The sequence below is a fragment of the Tenrec ecaudatus genome, chromosome 6 (assembly GCF_050624435.1).
Source record: "Tenrec ecaudatus isolate mTenEca1 chromosome 6, mTenEca1.hap1, whole genome shotgun sequence".
Lineage (NCBI taxonomy): Eukaryota > Metazoa > Chordata > Mammalia > Afrosoricida > Tenrecidae > Tenrec > Tenrec ecaudatus.
Genome location: NC_134535.1, coordinates 28,053,987 through 28,076,737, shown reverse-complemented (window position 1 = coordinate 28,076,737; position 22,751 = coordinate 28,053,987). Strand labels below are relative to the sequence as shown.

The window sequence follows — 22,751 nt, the reverse complement described above, 5'->3', positions numbered from 1 at the left end:
GAATGTATGGATTGTGATGAGAGATGTAAGAGCCCCCAATAAAAGTATTTAAAAAATTTTTTTTCACCAAACAATGCCTTTTAATCAAATTGCCAACACCTCATAGGAAGAATCCACCTGGCAGTGGCTTTGAACGTTGATTACAATAATTGCATGTAGAGTGTAATTGTTATAGGGAGTTGAGCACCGTCTAATTGATGTGGAAGTGATAACTGGACTTTGTTTACAGAAAGCCACAAAGAAAACGGATAGACCCAGAATGGAAGATAAAGATGATCTAGATGTAACAGAGCTCACCAATGAAGATCTTCTCGATCAGCTTGTGAAATATGGAGTGAATCCTGGCCCTATTGTGGGTAAGTTAATAAAATTCCAATGATCTCTTCTGTGACATAGTACTCCTCATTTTCTTTCCTTCTCTATCAGTTAGCTTCCATTCTAAGAACTGGTCTGTCCCATATTGTTACTAATGATATGCCCAAGACGTTGGTTTTCTTAAGTGTAAATGAAGGAAATATGGTAGAACTGAACCAGATGATCTCCGCAATTGCTTCTTTTGTTGCAATCGCTTCTTATGCCCAGCTCATCACATTACCTAGTACAACTAGGTGATTTTGGTATTATCTATATATATAATTGAGAAAAAAATCAAAATGTAAAATAAGTAGTCATTAATTATCCACTTCAGTAAGTTAGTAACAGACATGTTAATAGAACTCTAGTTATTCAGGTCTTAATATCTAGTCACCTTTTTCAGTTATAAAAGGTTGTTATTGGTTGCCATTGTTCAGGTCGCCACCTTTTGCACAACAGAGCGAAACGCTGGAGGGCCCTGCGCCACCCTTGCCATTGTTGCTGCGTCTGAGCCCATGGTTGCAGCCGTTCTCTTGAGGGCCTGCCTCTCCTTCTCTACTCCTCTCCTACTAGTTTACTGAGCATGTCCTTCTCCAGGGACTGGTGTCGCCTGATGTAGCCAAAGTATGCAAGAAGTTTGGCCATGCTGACTTCCAAGGAACACTCTGGCTGTACTTCTTCCAAGACAGATCGTTTGTCCTTTTTACAGTCGGGACTTTTCAGTATTCTTCTCCAGCACCACAATTCAACTGCATCAATTCTTTGGGCTTTATTCAATGTTCAACTTTCAGGTGCATGTGAGGCAATTGAAAATACCATGGTTTGGGTCAGGCACACCATAGTCCTCAAAGTAACATCCTTCCTCTTAAGAGGGCTTGTGCAGCAGGTTTCCCTAATGCAAATTGCCTTTTGATCTCTTGACTGTAGCTTCTATGAGCATTGGTTGTGGATCCAAGCAAGACAGAATCCTTCAACCTTCTCTCCATTTATCGCGATGGTACCTTTGATGCAGTGGTAGCAATCTTGGTCTGCTTTTCATTGAGTTACAATCCATACTGAAGACTTCAATCCTTTATTTTCTTCAGCAAGTGCTATACGTCCTTGCTTTCAGCAAGCAAGGTTGTATCATCTGCATATCCTAGGTCCTCTAATCCTGACGCCACATTCTTCATATCATTCAGCTGCTCTGGTGATTGCTCAGCATAGATTGGATAAGTATGGTGAAAGGATACAGCCCTGTGGTACATCTTTCCTGATTTTAAGTCATGCAGTATACCCTTGTTCTATTTGAACAAGTGCTTCTTGTCCATGTCCAGGTGCGCATGAGTAAAATGAAGTGTTCTGGAATTCCCATTCTTCCCAAGGTTATTTATTCATAGTTAATTATGAACGGTGGGAGCCCATTAAAAAGTTATGTCTTGATTGGAAGAATTCAAGATAACCTAACAAAACCTATGATTAACAATGAAAAATTAGGCTTAAATATATTGGATTTTTAGCATGTTGTTACTTTGAGTTTTTATAAGTCTTTAATTGTGTAGAATGTTGGCAATATCAGGAAATGCTTGGCTAGCTAACCAAAAGATTGGTGATTAACAGCTGTTCCAAGGGAGAAAGAGGGGACAATCCACTTCCTTAAGATTACAATCCCTTGAAGAGGTGTGTGTGGGGGGGGTTGCAATCTTGGAAACCCTATTGGGTATTTCTTTGTCTGATGGGGTTACTCTGGATCAAAATTTACTCAGTGGCAACTGAGATGAGTCCTGATCAAAGTTTTATAGCATTTTGAATATGGTGGGAATTTGCTTATTGTTCCTAGGTATAGTTGTCAAACAGATTTAGAGTACTATTTTCAAGTAGATAATAATAAACCTATTAATATAAAACCTACCAACAGACATTTATTTGCTAGCCCTTTAAAAATCTTGAGAGATGCTAAATTGATGATTTTTTAAATACGCATTTTATTGGGGGGCTCTTAAAAATCTTATGCGTCTTGACTGCATTAAGTACACTTGTACATATGTTGCCATTAACATTTCTAAAACATTTTCTTTCTACTTGAGCCTCTGGTATCAGCTCCTCCTTCCCCTCCCCCATCCTTGTGAATCCTTGATCAATTATATATTTCTGCTGTTATTTCGTCTTTTACACTGTCCATTGTCTCACTTCATCCACGTTTCTGTTATTTGTCCCCCTGGGGGTGGGCTATATAGCCAACCTTGTGATGGGTTGTCCCTTTCTCTCCCCTTCCCCCACCCTTGATGTTCATCTTAATACCTTAGAAAACATTTCTAGTTAGATATTGTTCCTATTAAAATTTTATTTTTATTTTACCCATCTTATAGATTGCAAGGAGAGACTTACATACAATAAAACCTATCCTTTTAAATTTTAATTTAATGTTGAAACATTAAGAATTTATTATCGATTTTAATTTGCTATATCCCACAAAACTGCATTTTGATTGTATAGTAGTTATTGTTAGATATAATTTATAGGACTCTGCTTTTCCCTATTACTCAGGGGCTAATAATAGGTATATTCTCTCAAAAGTGGAATTTTGAAGGGGTCAAACTGGTTTGAAGCTCTCCTTCAGAGTTGTGAAGTAAAAAAAAAAAAAAGATGTAAAGTTTGAGTTCTAATTCTTCAAGTACTACAATATGTTTATAAAAATTACTTACCCAGGAGGGTGAGGGAGAGAAAAAAGAGGAGCTGATAACCAAGGGCTCCAGTAGAAAGAAAATGCTTTGAAAATGATGATGGCAACATATGAACAAATGTGATTATACAGTTTGTGTATGGATTGTTGTAAGAGCCCCCCAATGAAACGATTTAAAAAAAATTATTTTCCTATGTAAGCAAGTTAGGAGGGTAAAAGTCACATTGTGCTAGAGAAAACAAAGCCAAAGACAGTTGGAGAACCCTCTCAGTCAAAAATACTTGGTTGTACATGACTGACTCTTCAGTAAGGTCTTTGCTAATCTGTATTCCTTGCGGTTAAAAGAAGCAGATATACTAAAAATCTCTTTTAGAAAGCAATGCATTCTAGTGTATTTTTTTAATACTTGAGTTTAGAAAAAGAAAGTATGCGTTAATGTTTGGCTCAGTAAAATATAAAATGGGAATCAGGTGCTAAATCTAAAAACAGGCAAAACAAATAAAGAATTACATAGCAGTAAAAGCTTCTAAAGCAAATTCTACCTTAATTCAGGGACAACCAGAAAACTATATGAAAAAAAGCTGCTGAAACTAAGGGAACAAGGAACAGAATCAAGATCATCGACACCTCTGCCAACAGTCTCTTCTTCAGCAGAAAGCACAAGGCAGAATGGCAGCGATGACGCCGACAGATACAGTGACGATGAAGGAGGTAAGCTTTAAATGTTATCATCTGTGTGGGTTTCAGACTCATTTTGGAGAGGACAGTGGCTATGAATAAAGCTACTATTTTAAAATATTCAAAAGGAATATTTTGTTCAAATCATCTTACAGATATTTTGGGGGGTGGATTCTTCTGTCGAGAATTCTAGGAAACAAAAGTACAAATATTTAGTTTCTCGTTATCTATAATGGCTAGTTGTCTTTATAATCCTGTTTTTCTAAAAGAATAAAATATTACTATAAATTTTCCACTCATCCCCTTTGTCACTTCCACAGAAGCAACCACATTGATTTATGGTTATTTCCAGTCTGCTTTTCTTATTTTCGCATATGCATTTATTTAATACATAGTATTATAAAAACTATTGAAATGATATCCTAAATGTTAATACTTGCATGTCTATATTATACTTTTTAAAGATTTAATCACATTATATAGGTCTGGTTTATTCCTCTTAATTAACATACACAATTGTTTCCGAGGTTTGCTAGATAATTTGATTTTAAAGCAGCAGTGGACTATATTTTTAGTAGGTGGTGTTATTTTAAGAAAACGTGATTGATAGTTATGTACTTCTTTAGAATAGTACATGAAATAAACATCTGTGTAAATTTGTTGTAAGTACATTTTGCTGTTTTATAACCTGGTAACTCTTATAACTTATTTCTTAATTTCATGATTGTTTGATTTAACCCCAAATGCCTAGATCTCTGTAAGAATTGTTTAACAGTACACAGTCTGCCAAATCTGTTGTTAGGAAGATGCAATGTAGAGGCTTCTCCTTCAACAGCACTAGCTTAGCAAAGAGGCAAAGAATAAGCTCAGACACAGGTAATGCTTAAACTTCCTGCCTCTTTTGCCTCTACAGGAAAGAAGAAAGAACACAAGAAAGTGAAGTCCACTAGGGAATTTGTTCCTTTTTCTGAACTTCCAACTACTCCCTCTGGTGGATTTTTTCAGGATATTTCTTTTCCTGAAATCTCTACCCGTCCTCCTCTGGGTAGGACTGAACTACAGGCAGCTAAGAGAATACATATTTCCAAGGGAGACCCACCTAGGGAACCTGTTATTTCTACAACATTGTCTGGTAGGGGGCAGTTGGAGAAGTTAGCCTCTGGAGGGGATTTCTTTCTTTCCTCCAAATCTAGCCATGATAGGGGTTTAGAGAAAAGTTATGCATCCTCTCAGCATCAGCTCACTGCTTTATTGGCTTCTGCTGCAGCTTCTCCATCAAAGATGAAAGAAACCACCACTACTCACTATAAAGAAGTAGTAGAAAAGATTTGTAGGGGAGAGAAAAGTGGGATCCAACCATTACATAGTGAGAGGCCTCATATTTCAGATCAGTCCATTATCTCCAGTGAAAGGGAAGAGTTGGAAGAGTCTGTGAGATCACAAGTCATTTCTCCACCAATGGCTCAGGCAATCCGAGACTATGTCAATTCTCTGTTGGTCCAGAGTGGGGTAGGTAGTTTGCCTGGGACTTCTCATTCTGTACCCCCACTGGAAGTAGAAAACACCCAGAAGAGACTTGATCAGTCTCGTTTTCAGGAAACTGAATCCTTGTCTCCACGAAAACGCACTAAGCGAAGTGAGAAGTCAGTAACAAAAAGGGATTCAGGTTCTTCTGACACATTTCAGAATATGCCTGGAGAAGCAGCAGTGTCTTTTGCTAAAACCGTTGTCGCTCACTCACTCACTACCTTAGGCACTGAAATGTCTCAGGGGTCACAGTGTGATAAAGCCGAAGGCCCTGAGCTTTCTTTCCCCCTGCATGAATCTATTGTAAAAGTAATTGAAGAGGAATGGCAGCAAATTGACAAGCCGCTGCCTTCGTTGGCATACAAATATCCGATTTCTTCTACAGAGGGGCCTCGGATATTAACAGTTCCAAAAGTGGATGACGAAATCCTCGGGCTTATTTCTGAAGCCGCTCCACCAGCAGGCGCTCAGGCAGCCTCCACCGAGACTTGTGATAAACAGTTGGATTTAGCGCTTTGTCGAACATACGAAGGTGCAGCCTCAGCACTGCAGATTGCAACTCATACTGCCTTTGTAGTTAAGGCTATGCAGGCAGACATTAGTCAGGCTGCACACATTCTTAGCGCTGATCCTACACAAGCACAACAGGCCCTTGGGATTCTGAGCAAAACATACGACGCAGCCTCCTTTCTTTGTGAAGCTGCATTTGATGAAGTGAAGATGGCTGCCTATACCATGGGATCTTCCACTGTAGGTCGCCGATGTCTCTGGCTGAAGGATTGCAAACTTAGTCCAGCTTCAAAGAATAAGCTAGCAGTTACCCCCTTTAAAGGTGGATCACTATTTGGAGGAGAAGTACATAAAGTAATTAAAAAGCGAGGGAAAAAGCACTGAAAAGGGAGGATTTGGGAGCTCTTTTTTAGCAGTTTCAAGTACCTAACATGCCTAAGTACTTTTTTTCTTTCAAAGTATTCTTTTTAAGATCTTTTTAGTTCAAAGATTGCACTAAATTCAAAATAACAAGCTTCTACCAGTCTCACCAAATTGCAGTATAAAAGTAATTACCTATATAGTTTGCCCTTTTTTTTTAAGTTATCGAGATAGTAAGACTGGTAAAAAAAGTTGAAAACTTTTTAGATTACACTTGTTTCTCATAAATAATTCACGTTTCTATTTTGCTTTTGCTTTTACACCCTGCATAATTAATAAAGTTTCCGACAATTGGAATATAAGTAGAATCTTTACCTTTTTAGTAATACTACATGCATTCTTTTAATATAGAACAAAATTGTTAGACTTTCAAAACAACGATTTTATTCTTTTTTAAATTCCATCTAAGTACCCTTTTACTTTGTAGAACTTGTTCACATTTGCTCTCAGTCTTACAGGTTTGTTTTTTCCTTGGGTCCATGTCGCTCTTACTAGATCAGTGTGATTCACAGGGCCATGCCAGCACACAAAATATTACTGGCTCACCTTTTGGGACAGGACAGTTGACTGAGGCGGGGAGGGGGGGGGGCGGTTGTTTGGGGGATTTTTTTTGTTGTTGCTTATTTTGGCAGTAAAACCTTTTTAAGGAAGAATTGTATTGATTACTGTCTGGTGGGAATGCTTCATCTCTTCATAGACTGGTGACAAACCATTTGTGGAGCACACTTTGAGAAACCCTGCTCTAGAAGAGAATGGATATTTCAAGGTGGCACATTGTTGGATTAGCCAGATACTGAAAAGAGGAGGCTTTTTTTTTAATACTTTAATTTTTTCTTTCAAGGTATATTGTGGTTTATGGATGATTAGACATAGCAATGTAAACTGTAAAGGCAAACTTTGCTAGATTAAGAAGCCTTAAGAGATACTATATACATACATTGTCTCTGTCTATATATAAAGCAGTATACTTTTGTCTTTATTTTTATGCTTGTAAGATGAAACCATCTAAATGTAGAATTTATTTGTGTAAAACACAATATTTTTGGATTTTTTTCTGGAAAGTGTTAGCCTTCAGCTTAAGAAAGAGAAAGTCCCTTGGGTGATATGCCTTCTCCTTTACCATTATTTTACACTACTCATGACCGTCTTCTCAGCTTACTGAGATGATCTTATTTGTTATATGTCTTCTGAAATGTACATGTACACATGTACCTACTAAGTGCTGTGTGATTTAAAAAGAATGTACTACTGTAGAATAAATGCTTCTGCAAATTCAATAAAGTTGTTAAATTTGAACAGTGTGTGTGGTCTTTAGAAACATGTTTTGTGTGTTTTCTTCTGGGAATTTTAACAAGTTAGACATTTGTAGATGTACAACTTTTTCCATTTCATTCTTGACACATGAGTGCCTATGGGTGAAAATACTTTATTTTGGGGTAGGTTTTGTACTTGAGAACCATGTTTTATTTAACTATTGGCATCTTAATTTATAATACAATCTTTAACCAGATATCTAACTGTATTACTAATTTCTGCCCAATTACTAATGAGAGCTTTACTTTTAAAATTTTTAAATTCTGAGTTAACAGTAAATTTTATAATTGGGTTGTTTCATACATAGAGTTGTAGATATATCCTTTAATCGAAATATTAGTTGGTAGATCCTGAAGTTAATTAATAGCTCAGTCCTAACTAAATATGGGACTCTTTGAGTTAACTTGCTGTTCATTTTTGGAAACATGCATTTCACTCTGGACTCTTACCTAGTAGCAGACTAGGAAGTTAGCAAGACACACTGTTACCTTGACCACTTTTAGCACAGCTACAGTGAGTCAGTGAATACCTAGTTTAAGCTTTGCTTAAGAATTAACTCCATTCCTGTCTCTTGGGTAAGAAAGTTGTCAGTTATTTTTTCAATTATTTAATAACAATTTTATTATTGGTCACTCATTTTTCTTTTTTGGACCACTCGTTTTTTTTCTGTTGACTTGATGACACGGTTTGGTTTGGCTGTGATAAGAGACATAAAATAAAGGCATTGGTTTAAGATTCTTACCAGGGTTTTTGTGTTTTTAATCAAGATCTTCAAATGGTAGTAAAATCTAAGACTAGGAGAATGGAATATTGAAGCCTGTAACAAGCTATGCGTTGTTAGATTACTAAACATGATGTAATGAGTTTGTATGTGCTGCTTTCTCTTAGGAATGTTATTTTTACAATGAGGGTTAGGAAAGAAGTGATCTGTGGTTTCATTGTACTTCTCTGTAAACAAGATTCCTCTTTGTCTCCACCTCAGGTGTTCCCACGTCCCCAAAAAAGGAAGACAAATTGCATTTAACTTTTGTCATCCTAATTTATCATTTATTTGGGTTATTAGATATGAGGGTTAATATATAGTTTTTTATTTCTAACATTCCTTAACAGCCTTCTCTTCCACATTCCAAATTTGAATGCTTCTGTTACATAGTGTAATAACGAGATGAGAATGTTAATTATCTGTTCTCGTATATCCCTTTTTAACATTTATGTTGTTTTTAGCAAAAAGCCACCCTGGGAACAGATGGAATTCAGTCTTATGGTGAAGGTCCAGGAAAAGGAAAGGAAGTTAAATAGACAGTAGTGGTGAACTGATTAATGAGTGGAAATGGTTTTTCTCCCCCTTGTGGAATAAAGTAGTGGAAGAATAGCAAAGAAAAATACCTTTGGGCAAATAGACCATGTTGGTCTATTGAGATAACACCTATTGATAAACTTGTTCTGCATTTTAAATGTGTCTAAACCCAGTGTTCCAAAATAAGAGTAAGATGGCGTGTTGGTTGGTTGACTGCTGCAGAGAGTAATGGTTTCTCTGCTGTTGTTTCCAGACCCTAAAATAGAGCTCAAGCTTGAGAAGAGAGAACCACTAAAGGGCAGAGCAAAGACTCCAGTTTCCCTCAAGCAAAGAAGAGTTGAGCACAATCAGGTATTTTAGTTTGATGATCACTGTGCACAGGTGTAAGTAATCTGACAACAGTCATCTGTCTGTGTGTAGTCTCTGGTTAATAGGGGACACCCACCCAGATTCCACCATAATCAACTATACTCTTCATGCCATTGTTAATTAAATAGCATTAGAAATCGTAATTTGCGGGGTTTTTGTCACTGTGCTGTACAAGTGTTTCATTTGTGTTTGATTTTGTGCTAAGCATAGTTCATAGCTACTCCTGCTTTTCTTTTTGCGAAATATTTAAAAGGTAGACAGGCCTAAAAAACTAATTTGGGGGCTCTTACATTTCATCAATCCATACATTCCTCCAGTGTTTCAAGCACCTTTGCACATAATGCCGCCACGGTCATTTTCAAAGCATTCTCTTCTCCCTTGAGCCCCTGCTACCAGCTAATAAAACGCTTTTAAAGGCAGTGGGAAGGTTTTCTACTTGTATCTTGGACTCTAGGCTTCTGAGTTTGCTTCTGTTTCACCTGTCTTCTGGGACTTTCCCTCAACTGGGAAACTAGCCTAGGGCTAACATTTCACACTTTTCTTAACATTGCTCTAGTTGAAAATTGTGGGGAAATTCCTTTTATCATTGAGAGTGAGGCAAGATACAGTTTTTCAAAAGGAAAATGTAGGAAACTAAGCAGAAAAATAAGCACAGGCATAAAAATAGACTAGTTTATGGGGCGGGTGGCGGGGGGGGGGGGGGGGAGTGAATAACACTGATTTGGCTGACACTTTACAAGACAATTTTACTTCCCCTAGCTCGCAGATTTATCTGTCTGTTTATCTAAGTCCTCTTGGCACTGTTGGTCAAACGTTGCTGCCTAAAAGGTTAGGTTGAGCCCACCAGTCAGTCACTTGGAGGGAGAAAAGATGTGACCGTTAGTAAAGATTGTAGCTCCAGACCCTGAGGTGAGGGTAGTTCTCTGTTCTGTAGAGTCGCATTGTGGATCCGAAGTGACACAGTAGCCGTGAGAATTCCTGCCCCCTCCTGCTACCATGTAAAACTAGTCTCAGTATAATAGTTTCACCTCTCTTTTTTAATTATTTGGTGAAGAAGCCAGGTTATTTATATACATAATTTCCTACATTCAGGATTTTTCCTTTGAGTGCTTTGTAATTTGTTCTATACCTTTTATTTCCTATACATTTGGAATTACACTTTGTTGTTCGTTTTCCAAGGCTGCCATAATAAGTGATCCCAAATTAGTGACTTAAAAAAGAGCAGAAATATATATAATTTTTAAATAAATCATTATATTGGGGCTCATACATCTCTTGTCACAATCATACATCAATTGAGTAATGCACCCTTATACATTGGTTGCCCTCGTCATTCTCAAAATTAGCCTTCCACTTGGGTTTCTGGAATCAGCTAGAAATATTTTTTTTTTTTACAGATCTTGAAAGTCAGTCTTGGCAGGACCATACTCGGGAGAATCTGGTCCATTCCTTTCTCGGCTTATAGTCAGATTACTCCAGTCTCTGCCTCTCTTGACACACGGTCTTCTTGCACAAGGACACCAGTTATATTGGATTAGTGGCCTTAACTTGATTACATTTGCAACAATTCTAACTAGGTCAGTTTTACAAGTGCCAGGGTTTAGGACTTAATCGTTTTGGAGGACAATCCAACCTACAGATGGGCTAATAGCAAGGCCCGTGTGATACAACTTTGTGCGATGAAGCAACTCTCCGGTGTGTGCATTCTCCATTATGGTAGACACTAACCACTTGTGGCTGCTGACTATTGGTGGTGGCTACTGTGTCATAGAAACGGAAGATTTAATTTAAATGGCCATTTTTGGCTATTGGCTATCCTATTGAACAGCACAGATTTAGAGAGCTGCTTAGACTGGGGTTCTGTTTCTTTGCCATGAATACCTTTTAAATGGTGGTGTGTGTATGTTTAAGTCATACATTTTCCTTTTTATGATAAATTAATAATACATTCTGTGTCATGAGCCTCATCATTATCCCTTTTTTTATTAAATCATTTTATTGGGGGCTCATACAACTCTTAGCACAATCCACACATAATATCTATTGTGTCAAGCCCTCCTGTACATTTGTTTCCCTCATCCTCAAAACATTTGCTTTCTACTTGAGCCTCTGGTGTCAGCTTCTCATTTTTCCCCCTCCCCACTCCCCCAACATCTCCCCCAAAATCTATTTTCATCACAAAGTTCCACATTGCGTTTTTATTGTAAAATGCTAAATGTTGTTACTCTCATTTTATACCTATTAGTTAGGATTCTTTTTGCAAAGAACTTTCTATGAGCTACTTAGTTGCTTTGAAATAAAACTCAGACAGAAGAGCCGAACTTAATGTTTATTTCTTGCTTTTGTTGGCTAATTTTCAAAATCAAAACACCAAATTCTAATGCCAAGTTGATTCCAACTTGTAGTAACCCTACTGGCCGGAATAGCTCTGCCATTATGGGTTTCTGGGGCTGTAGATCTTTGCAGAAATAGAAAGTCCCATGTTTCTCCCGTAGAGGATCCTAGTGGCTTCAAAGTGTGGCCTTAGCAGCCCGAGTTACCCGCTCTGTAGTCCTTAAGCAATCCGTGGTCTGCGGGGAACGCTCACTCCTCGCAGCCCTGTCTGCGAGACAGGGAACTGCATGACAGCACTTCAAGGCTGTGAGTCTTTCTTGTGCACAGTGACTGCTGGGTTTGTTCACACTACTGACCTGGTGGTAACAGTTCCTAAAATATGTCTCGTAGCCACTTCTAAAGATGACCAATATTTTAGTTATCTTAAAATACTAAAGCTCTTGGAGATTTATGTCAGTCAGTCTTTTTTTTCATGCTCTGAGTACTATCTCTGCTAAGTGAAGATTACTGAATTGGTTCTTTTAGTGGACCCCAGTTGCCTCTGTTAGAGTCTGAGCTGTACAGTAAATACACTCAGTTGCTAACCAAGAAGTCAAGTTCTAGACGCACTTCAGAAGAAAGACCTAGCAAACCAACCATTGGAAATCCTGTGGCACATGGTTCCATTCTGACACATGGGGTGGGGGTAAGTTGTCATAAGTAGGAATCAACTTGATCACGACTATATTTGATACCTTCTTGTTTTCTGACGTGGTAAGATGCCTTGCTAAATGTTATTTAGGGTCTGCAGTGTGGATTCTTTTTTTTTTTTTACATTTTATTAGGGACTCACACAACTCTTATCACAATCCATACATACATCAATTATATAACGCACATCTGTACATTCTTTTGCCCTCGTCATTTTCGAAGCATTTGCTCTCCACTTAAGCCCTTTGCATCAAGTCCTCTTTTTTCTCCTCCCTCCCCGCTCCCCACTCCCTCATGCGCCCTTGATAATTTATAAATTATTATTTTGTCATATCTTGCCCTGTCTGGCATCTCCCTTCATCCCCTTTTTTGTTGTCTGTCCCCCAGGGAGGAGGTCACATGTAGATCCCTATAACCGGTTCCTCTTTCCAACCCACTCACCCTCTACCTTCCCAGTATCGCCCCTCACACCCCTGGTCCTGAAGGTATTATCCGCCCTGGATTCCCTGTGCCTCCAGCTCCTATCTGCACCAGTGCGCATCCTCTGCTCTATCCAGACTTGCAAAGTAGAATTCGGATCATGGTAGTTGGTGAGGGCAGGCATTTAGGAACTGGAGAAAAGCTGTATTCTTCATCGGTGCTACATCACACCTTGACTGACTCATCTCCCCTATGCAGTCTAGATTCTATAGTTGTGATTTTTTTTTTTTGCTTCTAAAGCCTTTTCAGTAAGTAGAACTCCAAAGAAAAACCACGAGACATGATATTTCAAATTTAAACTTACAGGCTATCTAAGCTGTTGGATTCGTTTCTCAGATTAAATAACTTTGTTTTTAAAATGTTATCTTTAATTACATACATATGAAAGTTTCAAAGTAATACAGATTATACTACTAATAAGATCACTAAATATAATTTGGATGGTGGATCTTGCTTTTGTTTTTGCAGTTTTTCTTGTTGAAATATTAATCTGAAAGTCACTTGAAATAATTTGTGTGTGTGAGAAAGCCACCAGTATGGAGAAAGCTTAGTTTGTTTTCTAATATTGGCTATTGTAATTTTTCATATTTGGCATTTGATATATTAAAATATGTGGTTATATTTGTGCAAAACAAAACTGTAGAAGCAGAAATCTGGCTTCAGTTCTTGTTTTCTCCATTTATCAAGTAGTTATTCTTTATTGATACTTGGTTTATATTTTGTTTGGTTCCACAATACAAATAAGCACATAAATTTATATGCCATATACACTCATGTATAAGCCAACCCAAATATCAGCTGAGGTACCCAATTTTACCACAAAAGCTGCATTTAAAATGTGCTGAAAAACTTGGCTTATACACGAGTATTTATGGTGTTTGGTTTGGTTTGGGGGTTTTTTTTGCTCTATTTTATTTATTATTTTTTCTTTTTTTAAACATTTTATTAGGGGCTCATACAACTCTTAATATATGGTATTTGTTTATGCCCTTTTCTCTCATCCTTTTACACAATGGGCAGCCTACTTCGCACTTTGAACAATTCCTTTCTACCATTCTGATTTCAGCCTAAACACCTACACCGGAAAGCACTCCATGTCAATAAAAAATCCAACTTTGTCAGTGTTCTGATCCAACTGCATAGTATTCCATTTGTTGAGTGGATTTCACTAATTCAAAGAGCCCTGGTGGTGATATTGGTTACAAGTTGGACTGCTAACCTCAAGGTCAGCAGGTCAATGCTACCAGCTACTCCAAGTGAGAAAGATGAGATTTTTTTACTCCCTAAAGTGTTAGAGTCTCAGAAACCCACAGGCAGTTTATCCTGCCCTGTAGGGTTGCTATGAGTGAGTGGTCGACCCAATCAATGGCAGTGAGTGTGGAATTTTTAAATTAAATTTATTTAGCCAGTGTTGTTTTCCATTGGGAGCTGATACAGAGAATGCACAGTTACCTTTGTTAAGTGTCATATTTTTACTACTTGTCTTTGGGCAGGAAACTACTAGGCGAGAAGCAAATTGCATATCTAATTTTGATGGATGTCGCCAAGTTCCCCTCCATGTTTTAAGCATTTGGCCATTTCTGCCAGCAGTGTTACATTCTCTAATGGAGAAATACTGACACTGATTAGCTTCAAGAGTTAAATGACTTCATTGTTTATTTTGTGGTTTTCTTAGTAAGCTTTGTGTCTTAGAGCAATTACAAGTTTACAGAAACATGCCCAGAAAGTATCCCCTCATCACGGCACTCAAGTTCTGTCTTTTTTTTTTTTCTTCCTTCTGTCTTTTTATAACCCATTTCTGTGTGGTTTTTGCTGTTGCTTAAAGCTTATACTTGTGCTTATTGAGATTTGTCAATCGGTACAATTGGTGAAACTTGCCCAGCTGTTGCATTCTCTTGTGACTGTTTTCTGAGTAGCTTTTACTGACACTTTAACAAAAGGCAAATATGAAATAGCCTTTGTTTTTCTTGTTATGGCCAAGAAAAACTTCGGGCTTCCTATAAAACAGTTGTTCTGAACCTTCCTCATGCACCGACCCTTTCAAACAGCTCCTCATGTGGTGGGGACCCACAACCATAACATTATTTTTGTTGCTACTCCATCACTGCCATTTTGCTACTGTGATGAGTGGGGCGGCCCTGTGAAAGGGTCGTTCCACCACCAAAGGGGTCGCGACCCACAGGTGAGAGCCGCTGCTATAGACTGTCTTGTTGAAAATGGTTATCACTGGGATTCTGATTTTGGTCCCAGAGCATTCAGTAACCACATTAATTATTGATTTTATGTACCAATGAGTTCCTTTCAAACAGTAATTATCTTAGTGTGTTACTAATTATTACATTGGATAGTTTTTATCTGTATTTCTTTTTTTCTTATAGCTACTTGTTCATTGTTATTTGAATCTTCAGAATATCTTTTCTGGAGATGTCAAATTTGTCAGTTTTTGAAGTACAAACATAATGTTACATTAAATTAAGATCTTGAATTCTAAATTAAATTTTAATGACTAGGAATTTTTAAAAAATATTTTGACCAAAGAATTTAATCGTATCAGTAATTCAAATTGAAAAGTCTCCTACCTCTGTCCTCAGACCTCCCCACTGGCAACCTACGTTCCTTTTTCTTTTTATGGTCATTGCCCAATTTTATGAAATAATTGGTACCTCAGGCAATTAATCCAGCAGTGCGTAAAAGGTAAAACACTACAACCAGTAGGGTTATCCAGAAATGAAAGGTTGTTTTACTATTTTTAAAAATCAGTGAAATTCATTTATAGAAAAAGAAATAACTATGATCATGTCAATAAATGCAGAAAGTGCATTTGACAAAATTGGTATCCAAGCAACCCAGGTGTCTTTTTTTTTCCCTTCCATATGAGAAAATAAAGACTCTTTAGTTGACCTCTCCTTTCAAGTAAAAGATAACGGGGGGAGGGGAGGAATCCATGCATGTATATGTTTATATGCCTATTTACCATATATACTTGAGTATAAGTCGACCCGAATATCCGCCGAGGTACCTAATTTTACCACAGAAACTGCATTAAAAATGTGCTGAAAGAAAACCCAGCGTGTACACAAGTATATACTGTACTTAGATGCACATATGAGTGTATAGAGACACTTCAGAGTTGTTTCAAATGTTATTTGGTGAAATTTCCATGTTTGATGAACCCATTTATTTTTTCAAAACATGACATAAGGAAAATAACTTGTATTTATTGGGTAACGAAATGTATAGGTTGGGGGTGCTTTTCCCCCTCTTTGCCTCCATAGTTGTAGGTAAGCTATCTGGTACTTATTAAAATATCCATTTAGAACTGGCAGGTTTATTGGCCTTTTCAAGTAATTATCTGATACCTTAAAACTTTTAAAAAACTGTTAAATATACATTGATAATATATAGATAGCAGACCAGCACCTAAACATATGCCATTATTTTCACTAACATTGATTATTAGAAGAGCAGTGTAAAGTTTAAAAAGTGTTTGGCATAAGTCCATTGTCAGTTATGTCATCTTAAACTCGTTATTCTCAGTCTTTGCTGTCATTAGAATTCCCTTAGGCTCTATAAAAGCTGAATATGCCTAGGACTTTGTAAGAGACTTGATTAATTGCTCTGGGGCAGAGGTAGGTTTTCAACCGCGCAGACATGGAACTGCAAACGTGAGATTAAAGTTATTACTGCCTTCTAGAATTTAAAAAAATTCAGGGTTTTTACTAATTATAAGCATTTGTTATATGTTACATGTATGATGTGCATGCAAACTTGTCTTTTGACCAATAAGAGTAAGGGTAACCCTGGGGGTTCAAAGTGAATCAAATGAATACTCTCACTAATGCCAGTCCCATATAGGAATAAATATAAAATCAGATAGACAAGGTATGTCTGTACCTTATCGGGTTTTGATAGTAAAGCTCCTAGATGACATCATGTACCACCAGATAAGAGAAAAAAAGCTGTTTTGCAAATTAATAGATAATTACTTGAAAATAATAGCATCTGTTGCCTAAGTAAAATATTAGCTTATAAACAAAACTGGTGGCACACGCGCTCCCACTTGTAATAGTGGCTTCAACCTGGAACACTTGGCTACTTGGAATGCAGACTCTCATCTCCATCTTCCTCCCTCACTCGCCCCCCAATCTGCCGAATGATTCTGCCTTTTAACAACGACTGTGATTCAAGTACACGTTACAGTTTGAGAAGCACTGGTGTGGTGGTTTTTAAATGAGGAAATCAGCTTTTCCAGGAGATGTGACTCTGGGATGGAACTTTCCCATGTTTCTCTAGTGAGAGTAGGTAGCATTGTGGGTTGGCAATGACGCTTTGAGACGCATGTTTATGAGACAGAGTAACCGCTAGGATTGTTACACTGCCCAGTTTGGACATCTGTTTCTGAAAAAATGGTTGATAACCTGAGAATTTTGGGTTCAGATAGCTGACTATGGTGGGTTATAGTTTGAAGGGTTTCTACTTCAAAAAACTAACCACATGAAAAATTATGTCTTTGTTTCAAACCAGAATTTACATTTGGGTAGCGAGTGATTTGATAGGCTTGCCCCTCTCACTTTATTGTTGAGGTAGTAGAGATGGGCTTTTTTAGGGTCTTTTAAACCAGTTTTCTGATATTTGTATGTCAGTTTAATTAGAAATATTTTGAGAACAATTGTTTGCAGATTCTACATTTGGTTATTGGTCTTGGCTTTAGTGTGCTAATGTGGCCGCTATTGTGGTGTTTGATATTAGAACATGGCTTTTAATGTGTCGATGCTTGAATAGAACTATCCTCAAGGTGGAATACCTGAGACTGAGTGGACCAGTGGATCTTCGAAAGTCAGCCATCTGCAGGCCTTAGCTCGGGAAGCTGCCCGAGGGTCGAGAGGAGCGCCAAGGAAAAGGGTGATGCAAGGCTCATTGCTTAGAATTTGGGTTTTCGGATTGGCAGGCCGTTAGTGATTATTTTATATTTATTTTTGTTTTGTTTTGTTTTTCAAACTAACAGGTGGAAACTTCAGAACATTTTCGTATAGATGGTGCAGTAATTTCAGAAAGTACTCCCATAGCTGAAACTATAATGGCGTCAAGCAACGAAACCTTAGTAAATATGTTTCATAAATTATACAAGTGGTATTTTTGGAAATTTCCCTTTAATTAGAATTGGGGAGGTGGTGAAGTTTTTTGTTTTTGTTTTGTAATTCTGATTTTTATAACTTTTCACTTAAGATTTTCTTTACTGTGTACATGTGATAAAGATCCATGTTGCTAGGATGTTTGAAGAATGGTAGGACTGCACATGTGAAGCACTAAATATGCTAATTTCTAGGGTCTTTCTAATTTTATAATACGTGAAAATTTCAAATATTGCAGACATAGAATAACTTTTCTAATTTTTTTCTTCTTCACTGTATTTGTTATGTTTGGCTAATTCTGAGTCTGAATAATTTGAATCTTGGCAGGTTGTCAATAGGGTGACTGGAAATTTCAAGCATGCAGCTCCTATTCTGCCAATCACTGAATTCTCAGACACACCCAGAAGAACACCAAAGAAACCATTGACCAGAGCTGAAGTAAATGAATCCAATTTAGTTTGAGGCTATCGTTGCTCTTTTAAAGAGGAATTATTTCTATTTATGCTTTGAAGTGGGCGGGAGCTGAGCTTTCTTAGTTGGGTGGAGTGTGTGTGTGTGATTTTAATGACATACCTATCTTAGTGAAAATGAGTTAACATGTTCTGACATGCTAATGCTATCCCTATGTGCCACTTAAGTTCCATTTTTCAGGGGTGTGGTCTCTATGCTGCTTGTGATATGTTGTTTGTCATAGATGTGAGTTGAGAGAATTACAGGCTCTAAAGGAGGCTAACTGTTGCAAAGTCTAGTAACATTAAAGTGATTGTATAATGCCAGAATTTATTAACTCATATCTTAAGTTTAAAGTACTAACTGCATGATGTACTATAATTTTAACAGACTTAAAGGACTGTTATTGTGATCTGGGTATAGGAATAAAGAGAACCCAAAAAATCAGGTTAAATTATTTCATATTTGGTTGGGGGGATTGGACTGATTCTGTAGTTGAGCAACATGTTACATAAAATCTGTTAAGGTCCATATTAAATGCAAAGAGACTTCCAGGAATTCATAGAACATTATCAGTATCTTAATTCTCATTTTTCATGCACCTTTTGAAGGTAGATATCCTCTGTATTTGATGACTTTGTGTATCATTTTATATAAAGAACAATATTTTCATTGTTAATAGAATATATTTGATTTAAGAACATTAAGGTTCTTAATGTTTTATTAATGAAAAGCATAAGAAATCCATAATTAAGGTATACTGTAAATTTTTTAGCTATTTTAACGTGACTGTGGTGATTTCTGCCCCCCATAGCTGTATTACTATAGCTTAACGAGAAAAAATAGGAAAGCCTTAGAAAACAAGTGCATACCTAGACAAACATGAATTTTGAAATTAGCATTGTCAAAGCTAGGGTGGGTTTCTTTGTATTTTTGCACCTCTACATTTGTTTCTTTTTCTTCCTTTATTAGGTGGGAGAGAAAACAGAGGAACGAAGACTAGAAAGGGATATTCTTAAGGAAATGTTTCCCTATGAAGCATCTACACCAACAGGAATTAGGTATTGAGGCACATTGAGTCTCCATTTTTAGCTTTATTCCACATGAAAAATTGTACCTCTGCATTCAGAATCGAATTGGTTTCTTTTGAGAATCATTGAAATTCTGATCAACTTAATCAGTTCTGATTCTTAGAAGTTGAACCAGTTTCAAATAAGGGTTGAATGTAAATATATAATTTACTATGTCATTCATATTTTGAAACGGAAATCTATTAAAAAGGTTTTGCCAAATTTTCATATCTAATTGAAAAGGCTATATACCTCAGTATCTTGTTTCTTAACTGATGGCATCACAACCAGATGACCATAATGTATCCCTCTTAAACACCAAATATATCAACATTGACTGAAAAGCCGTTAAGGGAGGGAGACAGGTTAAATGAGTAGTTACAAATGTGCTGTCTAACTTGGTGTTTCTGGGTATGTGTGTGGGGAGGAGGGGATCGGGGGCAGGGAGGCTACAAATACAGATACCTTCACTTTACACTGGATTATGGGCTATAGTACAAAAGTTTCTCTTTGTCAGGGGGGCTCTGAGTCTTTGGGGTTTGTTGGTTGGTTTGTTTGTTTGTTTCCAGCGAAGGGAACAGAAGTACACTTGGAAACCTGTGGTCTAATTCTTGGTTGGGGGGAGGGGTTATTGTTTTGTTTTGGGATGTAACTCTTTAATTGAAAACAAGATAAAATGTCTAGGTTGATTGGCTTAATGATTTTACTAGGGGCTTCACAAAATGTAGAAAAAATAAAATTAAGGATGGTGGAGTTTTTTTCCCTCACAGATTTATATTCTTGGCAGGAGAGGGAGACAACCTTGTATATTAGGCAGTTTTTAACTGTAAAGAAATATGCTGAAATTGGCAGTAACAGTGAAATATTCTGTTAGTTATGCAAATAACGATTTGATGTAAACTTTCTCTTCCTCCTTTCATTTCTGACAGCGCTAGTTGCCGCAGACCAATCAAAGGGGCTGCAGGCCGGCCGTTGGAACTCAGTGACTTCAGGATGGAGGAGTCCTTCTCATCCAGATATGTCCCTAAGTATGTTCCCTTGGCAGACGTCAAGTCAGAAAAGACCAAAAAGGGACGCTCCGTTCCCATGTGGATAAAGCTGTTGCTCTTGGCTGTTGTGGCCATGTTTTTGTTTCTGGTCTATCAAGCTATGGAAACCAACCAAGGGAACCCCTTCTCTAGTTTTCTCCCTGACTCGACAAAATCCAAGTGATTGGTAGCTCTCGGGCACACTCAATTTGGTCTCCTATTTTCAATAACGATATAAAAAATATCCGTGTGTACTTATTGACTCAAGAACTAGAAATAAATGACTTCACCTCGATAAACGTAGTATTCCATTGAAAAGTGAAACAAGTTATCTAAATGGACTTCACTGAAATGTTTGGGACTAGTAGGAGATCACTTTGTGCCATATGAAAATCTTTTTTAGATCTGGAACATTTTTGTAGGCTTTATTTTTTTAATGTGGACATCTTGTTTCATTTTTAAGAAAAATGTATATTGTTTTTTGTGTATCTGAGAAACAAGGGCAAAATGTGATGGTATAATGTGAAGCTACACATTTAAATACTTTGCATTCTTACAGAAAAGATTTTAAGATTGATTCTCTGCTGAATAAAACTTTGGAGACGTGAAACAATGAAATTCAGTAAGAGGAAAGATAACTTGGGTTGCAATTTTTGTAACTGCAACCAAGTTTGATGGTGTTCATGGGGAAAGTATAGCAATAATCTCTTCTGTAACTTTTATTAATAGTAATGGTATTGAAGCCCTATAGTACTTTTTAAAAGATTTCTAGTATCATGAAAGTCCTAAAAACCCATTTAAATACAGTTGATTTTTACCAGGGATCTTTTAGTGTACCCTAAATATGTTTGGGGAAACGATTATTTGGCTATACGGTGTTTAAAAACTGTCAGCTAGCTGTAAGGCTGTAATTGAGAATGTGTATTCTTTGTTGGGAATGTATTCAGCAAAACATTCTCTCCATTCTAATTTGTTACCAAAATATTTTTTAGATAAGTAAGTGTGCGTGTGTGTTTAAAAATTTAGAACTTTAAACACTGGTCTCATGTCCCACTTGGGTTTATCATTTCTTTGTCTTCTGTTACAAAACCAAATTTTGCCAAGTTTTTGCCCCTATATCCCCAAATATAATTTGATTAAAAAGTGCAAATGGTATTTGATTTTAAATTACATAGTAATCTTTTCTTGGGTACACAGCAGCCAACATATAAAGTTGTGAACTCTGAGAAGGGCCTTTATGATTTCATGTACTCTTGAAATGCTTACCTTTATTTCTGTGGTTGGTTTATTTTTTTTATTTAACTTACCTCATGTTTAGCTTGGCTAAATTGTAGACCAATGACATTTCAATTGAATCAAGTAAAACAAATTTTAAACTGAGTCACCTGATTTTCAAATTCAGACTCATTGACCATAAAGCACACTAAGAAATGTAAGTTATTTTAAAATATCATCTGGAATAAAATACTTTAAGAAAAGGGAAGATGTGTATTTAGATTGGCACCCGATCTTAATTTGAATTAGCCCTATGCTGATATTTAGCTTGTAGATATTTTACAGACATTTCACTTTGCAGCTAAAACCAGAAACACTTTACAGGTCCGGTCCTGTGGGGGTGGGGTAGGGAATCTTCCCCAGGTCTGCAGTGCTCGCCTTGCTGAGGAGAAAGAAGTGTTTCTTTGAGATATGAGCCACAGAGGGAGCATGGTTTACGCAACCTTCCACTAGAGTAATAGTACATCGATGCTTGCTTTGTTTTAAAATTTAATCAATATGATTTTTAAATCTTTGTTTATTAGCAATTGTGACAGATTGCTTTTAATGTTTAAAAATGTGGGAAGATAAAATCAAACTTAACATGTATGTAAGGTCAGTTTTCTAATAGGTAAATTATGGTCCAAATTAGCAAAAGTAGGACTGGGTAAAACATGTAGCCTTTTTTTTTTTTTTTCAAACATGTACTTGGTCTTTTGTCTGTGTCTGTTTTTTTGCCACTAGAGTTAATGTGTCTTTGATGTAAATGCAAAAGGCATTTCTTGCTGATTTAAATTGTCAACGTAGTTAAGACTTTACAATATAATTCAATAATAAACAAGTAATTAACCTCTAGTTTTGTCATTGCAATAAATGCTCTTTGTTTTAGATAGTTGTGCACAGATTCCTGATGACATTATGTTTTTTTCCAGGTGGCATGTGTTATGTTTGTACTGTTTTAGGAATTACTGAGTTTTTAGTTCTTAAATCAATGTGGCTTATTTCTAATCACCATAGTACTCATTTATTCATGAACAAAGAATATATATCCTTGAGTGACAGGGAAATTCTCGGGGGCATCTCACCTATCCCATACATTAACTTATTTTCAGTCTCTGCTCCCCTCCCTCATTTAGCTAGACTGTCTTGGTGCTCATGAGCATCAGTCATTCCTGCTTTGAG

The 22,751-nt window shown here is 37.0% G+C and overlaps 1 protein-coding gene across 4 annotated transcripts in view; it reads left to right on the top strand.

The window, feature by feature from the left end:
* Positions 1-22,424, top strand: part of TMPO (thymopoietin) — a 29,230-nt gene extending 6,806 nt beyond the window's left edge. The window contains exons 2-9 of one of the 4 annotated variants that reach the window (XM_075551139.1): positions 230-356; positions 3,569-3,727; positions 9,016-9,113; positions 17,418-17,537; positions 17,641-17,736; positions 18,095-18,205; positions 19,190-19,278; positions 20,217-22,424. In XM_075551139.1, the coding sequence (XP_075407254.1) occupies positions 230-356; positions 3,569-3,727; positions 9,016-9,113; positions 17,418-17,537; positions 17,641-17,736; positions 18,095-18,205; positions 19,190-19,278; positions 20,217-20,499 (1,083 nt within the window). In that variant the 3' untranslated portion in view covers positions 20,500-22,424. Of the gene's footprint in view, positions 1-229; positions 357-3,568; positions 3,728-4,607; positions 7,448-9,015; positions 9,114-17,417; positions 17,538-17,640; positions 17,737-18,094; positions 18,206-19,189; positions 19,279-20,216 lie in introns of those variants that run through there. The other 3 variants (XM_075551140.1, XM_075551141.1, XM_075551138.1) reach the window with 3 other exon arrangements.
* The last annotated feature ends 327 nt before the right edge of the window (positions 22,425-22,751 follow it).